General features: G+C 43.4%; 1 protein-coding gene across 1 annotated transcript in view; it reads left to right on the top strand.

Moving 5' to 3' along the window:
• Positions 1 to 7,720, top strand: part of Col19a1 (collagen type XIX alpha 1 chain) — a 319,373-nt gene that overhangs the window by 254,495 nt on the left and 57,158 nt on the right. The window contains exons 18-23 of the mRNA XM_026785603.1: positions 981 to 1,043; positions 2,852 to 2,887; positions 4,513 to 4,548; positions 4,648 to 4,701; positions 5,394 to 5,447; positions 6,782 to 6,835. Of these exons, the coding sequence (XP_026641404.1) occupies positions 981 to 1,043; positions 2,852 to 2,887; positions 4,513 to 4,548; positions 4,648 to 4,701; positions 5,394 to 5,447; positions 6,782 to 6,835 (297 nt within the window). The remainder of the gene's footprint in view (positions 1 to 980; positions 1,044 to 2,851; positions 2,888 to 4,512; positions 4,549 to 4,647; positions 4,702 to 5,393; positions 5,448 to 6,781; positions 6,836 to 7,720) is intronic.

Genomic DNA, 7,720 nt, shown 5'->3' with positions numbered 1-7,720 from the left:
CTCTCTCTCTCCGTTTCTCCCTTTTAATAAATGCTGTTATGGCTACTTTTTGTGTCCATGGGTCTGCTCACATGCGCCCGCTGCATTGGGAATTCCCACTGATGGGAACTTTGCCTCCACTCGGGTACCGGAATCTGGAGCCGGCGCCCGGCACCGCTGGTAACCCGCCGGAGCCTCCCACTGGTGGGAAGCTGTAGCCGCTTGTCTCATGGCGGGCTCTGCCAGCCCGCACGGGGATCGTTTTAGGAATAAGACATACCACCTACAATATGGTAAAGTACTGCCAGGGATATACAAGACGCGTTTTGTTTTTCTATTTCTGCTAGGATGCATCATATATATCAGGGCTAGAAAGATGGCTCAGCAGTTAAGAGCATGTTCTGCCCCGACGAGGGTCACTCTCTCCAACTGAAAGTCCTCTTTCCATGCCACATACAAATCCCTCTTCAACACTTTTGACCAGGGCGTCTTAGACATTTCTAAGCTGCTGCTGTCACCATATCCGCGAGAGTGATCTCTTTGTATCCAGCCAGTCATCCACATAGCATGGGGAAACGCTGGGGACAGCTGGCAGACTCATTTCTCTCTCTGCGATCACTGACTCCCCCCACCCCACCCAAAATAAGAAATTAGTCCTGAAAAGAAAACAGGAGCAGACTGTTGTGTCATTTAAAGGCAAAATTAAGTAAATAATGTTTTAGCTACACCAGAACAAAACTGTGATTCTTTTCTCCTCTATGTGTCCTGTCCTTGAAAAATAATTAACATTGTTCCGCATTAATTTTAAATGTCCTAATAAAATGTTACGGACTTCTGGAAGACCTGCGGCATGGAGGAGGGCAAAGACTCCTTATTAGGCAAACAGACTGCCTAGGTATGGAGCTTCACCGAGACCCTGGACCCAGGCCGCCGGATTCTGGGGCTGAAGGGAGAATTTCTCTTTACTCAGGCAGCGTCTCTCTTCTGTTTTGTCTTGACAGGGTGACTCTGGGATGCCAGGATTTCCAGGGTCTGTTGGCCCTAAAGGACAGAAAGGAGAACCCGTAAGTATTTTATCCTTGAGAACAGAGGGAGAAAGAAAAAAACAGATGAAGAATTAAAAGCCTTTTCCCAGCAGCAATTCCATGGCCCTTTACTTCTGACAGTCTGAACAGCCGTGTAGATCAGATTCTGAAGCAAGTACACACCATGCCAGGCACCAGATCTTTTATATATTAACTCATGTAACTCATATAAAAAGTCCCCTGAGGTAGCCCATTCTGCACATAGGTTAGGCTAGTTCCAGAACCCAGACACTCAAACCATTTAAGTTGCCTGGAGATGACTCAACACCGTATCTGAAGTGAGAAACACAATCAATATATCAAGACTGGTACAAATTTGTCTTAAAAATTGAAAACGCTTCTCTCTCTGCTCAAACAATTGCTCTCAGCACACCTCTGAAGTTATTTTCCTTCCTGGTTTCTGTGAGATCACAGTGACTTCACACAGCAGCTTTCCAATATCGCTGTGGCTGCTTTCTTTGAAAACTTTTCCTCGCGTGGGGAAAAAAGAAGAAAAGAAAGAAAACTCCATCACCTCATTTGTATTCAGATAGGACCACCTAAGAAATGGCAGAAGCCTAGTCACAAAAACCAGTTTCAACTTTTAGTGTGTGTGTGTGTGTGTGTGTGTGTGTGTTCTTGAACCTGGAACTCAACCATCTGGCAAGCCTGACTAGCTAGTAGCAATGTTCATGTGTTTAACGTATGATGGCATGTGCTATGTATCAGAGCTCTAAAATACGTATACAGAAGGATCTAGTTAAAATTCACAATTTTATAGATAAGGAAAAGGGGACTCAAAAACTTCAAATGGCTACTCCCAGTTAGTATTCAGAGGAGATGAGATTAAATTGGAAACCTCAGTCAACCAGATTCCTACAAACAACACCAATCAATGTAGACTTTGAACCAGGCCTGGAGGCACAGGCCTGTTATCCCAGCTATTCAGGGGGATAAGGTAGGAGGACCACAAGTTGAAAGCTATCCTAGGATACAGAGTTCAGGTGCTAACTGGGCAACTTACTGAAACCTAATCTCCAAATAAAAAAGTAAGATGAGAAAATTTAGGATTCAGCTCCATAAGGCACTGGCCTGGATTAAGCCCCAAGGAGTGGGGAATTCAATGTAGATATCAAGGTTACAAGCAAAGGTGGAAACAAAGTGGCCCACCGTGAATGCCTTAGTAGTTGAACACATAATTTTAGGATGAAAATATGCAAAGCAAGACTATAAACAAGGCCCTGCTCTAACATGTAAAAAGTAACCCATAACAAAAAATGGCATTGTGTTACATAGATCACAGTTTGTGTGGTTACACCAGGTAACAGATCTGTGGCTTTAACATGAGAAAAGTTAGCCCCCCGCATGCACTAGAGGGCAGCTTGGTTCGTTTAGAAGAGGTGCTTGCTTCTCGCCCCCACACTCAGCCACCAAGCTCATCCAGATCCTATGGCTTCATCCTTGGGCACATGCAAACTTCTCAGTCACCACTGGAGAGGAAGTGAGCCTGAAGAATTGTGGCCAATCTGTGCCTCAGTTTCTTCGACTGTAGATGGATATAATAATAGCAACTTCTCCTTGATAACTAAGGATGCTTGTGTGTGCGTCTTCATTTCAGAATAGGAAGGTTTAGCCTAGGGCAGCATTTCAATTTGACTGCTGTTGGGAGCCCCTAAATGGTATTAAAATGATTAACTCTGTGCTCGTTTGGGAATGTGGAGGAATCTGTAAAGTCATTCTCACTTACCCCTGTCAGAGTTGATTTCTAAGTGTTTATAATTGATTCTGGTTTCTGCCCATTCTCCTAGGGGGAGCCTTTAACCAGAGGTGAAAAGGGAGATAGGGTAAGTAGCTGTTGAGTGCTGCCTTGGGTTTTCTATTTCATTGATTCTCTCTCCCGTTTGTGGTTCGGCTCCTAATTGATTTGATAGAGTAAGTTTCCTGAAGCTTGTACTCTCTTCTGCTGTTTTTTACTATTGTCTTTAATGCTTGGTCAATGCTATCTTGCGGTAACACTTTTACATTTGATTTGGGTTATGCTGGCTTTCTTTTGTATTTTTATTTCACATTTATTTTAGGGGGATGGTACGTGTGTACCACATTTTGTATGCATGCCTTGGTACGTATATGATGGTCAGAAGATAGCTTGTGGGAGTCTGCTCTCTCCTTCCATCACGTGGGTCCTGAGGACTGAATTCATGTCTTCAGGCTCAGCGGCAACTGCCTTCGCTCTTAGTCACCTCACCAGCCCTATTCAGGGTTTTGTTTTGGTTTGGTTTGGTTTTTGTAGCCTACTGCTATTAGTGGTTATACTTCAATGTCATAAAAGTCATCAATTAAGAGTATCTAAACTGGCAGGTAGTGGTGGCACATGCCTTTAATCCCAACGTTCTGGAGTCAGAGGCAGGCGGATCTCTGTGAGTTAACGGCCAAGGCTGACCTAGACTACAGAGGGAGTTTCAGAACAGCCAAGGCAGAAATCCTGTCTCAGGGGAAAAGAAAGGAAGGAAGAAAGGAAGGAAGGAGGGAGGGAGGGAGGGAGGGAGGGAGGGAGGGAGGGAGGGAGGGAAAAGAAGTAGAAGAATATCTAAACTATAAAACTAAAACAGTGAGTACAAGTTTTTAAATTTTTTGTTAAAGGCAAAGGATTGAACTTTTCAAGTGAGGCATGGAAAATAAGCAAAGATTGTGCTATTTCATACCATTTTCTCTTTTTATTAAGCACCTGGAAGTAAGATTACCAGCACACACTCTTTTGAACTTAACCTATTCTATCCTGCCTCTCATCTGAGGTTGGCTATTGGTGGAGAATGGCTCATTGCTAACGTGCCACAATGTCTTAGTTAGGTTTCTATTTCTGTGAGGAGACACCATGACCACAGCTATCCTTATGAAGAAAACATTTAGTTGGTGGGGGGGGGGGCTCGCTTATAGTTCAGAGTTTCAGTCCATCATCACAGAGAGCATGGTAGCATTCAGGCAGAGGTGGTGCTGGAGCTGAAAGTCCTACATCTTGACTCAGAGGCAACAGGAAGTCCACTGATTGTCACACTGAGTGAAGCCTAAGAAAAAGCCCTCAAAGCCCACCCACCCCCAGTGACACATTTCCAACAGAAGGTGTGGCTCAGATTAAAGATGTGCCCTGCACCCTCAAGTCTGGATTGTGTCCTCCAGCCTCCTCCGACAAGGTCACACTTCCTAAAAGTGCCACTCTCCATGAGCTTATGGGGGCCAAATACATCCAAACTACCATATGTGCTGTCCCAAGTAAAGAAATGAAATGAGGAGTTTTGTTACTTCCTGACAATAAGGGTTCTCGATCTGGTTTTAGGGTGAGCATTGCTGGACTACATTGCTTCCAAAATGTCCACTTTGTTGTATGCTAACTGACAGAAAATCAGTTAAAGTATCAAGATGTCCAACCCTATCTGGATTCAGCAATGAACCATATGGCAACTCTTATTTACAGGGAGAGCCCGGCCTTTTAGGACCACAGGGAATGAAGGTAACCCCACCCCCGCATTTCTTCAGTCACCTTTGCAGCCTTCATGAGATGCTGAAAATAATAGTAACATCTAACTTTCCTTTCCACTCTTGCATTTAGGGGGAACCTGGAGACGCTGGTCCCCCTGGTCTAACAGGGAGCCCAGGGCTAAAGGTATGTACTTCACATATTAAAGTGTATAAGGAGTCACTATTGGGAAATAATGTGGGAATTACAGCCATCCTGTATGCACAAAGGCGTTGGGGTGTCACTCATTTTCTTCACAGATGTTCTCAGTGATTTTATCTCGTTTCCATGGTGACCTCCCTCCCCACCAGCACCACTGGCTGCATTTGTTACAGGCACAGAAGCTAGGCCTTTTGCTATACAGTGGGACTTCAAAATCCTTTTTAAGAGCAATGGCAATTCACAATGGCATCCACATAAGCTTTCAGAGTAAACAATATCAGTTAAATCTATGACCCTGTGCCACGTTCTTGACAGGGAGAGGAAGGATTCAGGCTCTGCTTCTACACTAAAATTATGCATCTCTGAGATGTTTGCATTCCCCAGAGGAAATTCTGCAGGAGTGTCTTAAGAAAAAGCAGTTGGGGGAGGTGGGAGAGAGACTCTCAGAGAATGCTCCCAGCAGTGCATGAGGCCAGTTACCTGGTTATCACCTGCTGATAAGAGCAGACCCATTAAATGAAGCAACTCAGAACTGTCTAGCTAAGCTCAGAGCATGTGTCAGTACTGGACACAAAGGTGGGGTGCTGAGAAGTCCGTCTCTTCCCTGTCAAGGGCACAACACTCAGATACAATCTATTTTCATGCAGAGTTAAAGCATCGATTATCTTCTATTTTAGGGTCAGCAAGGACCTGCAGGTTCCATGGGGCCCAGAGGACCACCAGGAGATGTTGTATGTATAGTATCTTCAATATTTTGAGATGAAATTGAGATTAGGATTTGTCGTAAAGAACATATCAATCAGCTGAATTATACTACATTTCCTAAAAACATGGGTCACCGCCACGACCCAGAATGATCACTTCTGATGTCGGGGGTGGGGGGTTGCTACTGGGAAGTCCTTTGGGATGGAGCCTAATAATCCAAACTTTGAAACTCAGGTTAACTCAATTGTCATAGTCAATACTACTGTAGAATAGAGGAAAGCAGAAATATCCGAGGAAATAAGAGAAAATCAAGAAAGACAGCAAGCATTTCCAATGTTCTGTGAGATAAAGTCACTGTAGTGGGCTCTCCCCCCGCCCCCCGTCTCTCTCTCACACAGACAAACCCTCATGCTCTTTGGAAGCATTTTTTCATCTATTCCCCAAGATTTCTACCCCTTGGATAATATCCTGGGCTCCCCATATGAATTGAGAGCTTACAATCAGATACTAGATCAAAATGGAGAAAATTCCTGGCCTCAGCTCACAGTGACTCTTTCTCTGTCCATGACTAGGATTCTAGGTAGGCAGACTTGAGATGGCTCCTTTTCTGTCATCTTGGGAGGAGTCCATGGCTTCTTTCCCTGCTCCGATGTTATGGCCTGAGCCTCCTGGAGTCTCCTGGTTAGCATCATAGTGTGCTTGCTAATTTGAACAACCAATCCATAGGGCAAAGGATTTGTTTGTTTGTTTATTGGAGACAGGGTTTCTCTATATAGCCCTGACCATCCTAGAACTCTCTCTGTAGACAAGGGCCTTGAATTCAGAAATCCACCTACTTCTGCCTCCCCAGTGCTGGGATTAAAGGCATGCATCACCACTATTGGCCTAGGGAAAGTTTGTTGTTTTTTATTCTTCCTACAAGCCAATGTTGGACCACATCTGAGATAACTCTTTGAAAGACACCATAAAAAGAGAAAATATTGATAACACAAGATTAACCACAAAATCCTCAGGTTAGACTAAACTGTCTAGGAACAACAGCAACAACAAAAAGAATAAAATCAAAAGGAAAAGAGTCACTGTGGTTTTGTGGTTAAACATAATAAAAGTAGCTTGACTACTTAAGTTGGGTTGCAATGCCATCAACCATCACCTTCCCTCCTCTTAGGTCTAACATTTCAGTTCTTTTCCCATCCCATTATAGCTGTTGACTTCGCTTGAGACAACAAGCCACGTATTTTCAAATAACATTTCCCCTTAGGCCAAATCAGCATTACCTTATAGAGAGATGTTAAAATTCCATCCCCTTACATCAAGAGAGGTTCTAACTGCTCTTTCCCTTTAATTCTGTATTTTCTAGGGATTGCCAGGAGAACATGGTATCCCAGGGATACAAGGCATTAAAGGAGAGAAGGTACCGTTTAGACTTTACTTTTGTACAGTATGTAAGTAAATAGAAAGAAGAAAGTAAGGATTCTAAAGTCGCTAGAGAAGCCAAAGATTAGCCTAATGAGACTTGAGCCTCCCAGGACTTATTAGTACAAGGGAAATACATTCACATAACCTGTGATATGCACCCCTGGTGTCATGCATTATCGCGGGCATGGATATGGCACAGAAATTCCAGGTAACCAAATGAGCTAACTTGAAAATGAAAGTGTTAGGGCTGAGGTCAAGCTTTGAATTCTCAAAAGTCTTTCTGCCTCTTACCCTCTGTTTGGATGTGTGTGAAGATGGCATATCAGTATGGTGTGTCCTCCCCAAGAAATAAGGTATGTAGATCATCTAAAGAACTTCATGAATAGACGTGCCCTTTGTGTCGTGTTTCATTGTCAGAGACCGGCTTCGGCAACAATACCACTTACCAGGGTGGGGACACGGGGATCAGAAAAATAGTAAACAGGGCACAGATGCGAGTGAAAATAATAGAACAGAAGCATAGGACAATACCGGCAGGGAGTTTCGGTGAATACTGAAATCACCTGCATTTAATTTCCAGTTTCTTAAAATACCCCAATCCCCAAAACTAAGAGTAATATTTTTAAAAAAATGCATTAAAATGATACAAGGAAATGAACATACCAACTAAAGGTTGTGGGCTACAATCATAGTTAAACATCCTGTGGTTAGATCTGGAGAAGACAATAATCAACTTTATATGGAAAAACAAAAAACCCAGGATAGCCAATACAATCTTATACAATAAAGGATCGTCTGGAGGCATTACCATCCCTGACTCCAAACTCTATTACAGAGCTACAGTAATGAAAACAGCTTGGTATTGGCATAAAAACAGAGA

Source organism: Microtus ochrogaster, linkage group LG2 (assembly GCF_000317375.1).
Source record: "Microtus ochrogaster isolate Prairie Vole_2 linkage group LG2, MicOch1.0, whole genome shotgun sequence".
In the NCBI taxonomy this organism is placed as follows: domain Eukaryota; kingdom Metazoa; phylum Chordata; class Mammalia; order Rodentia; family Cricetidae; genus Microtus; species Microtus ochrogaster.
This window is presented reverse-complemented; position numbering and strand designations above follow the sequence as displayed.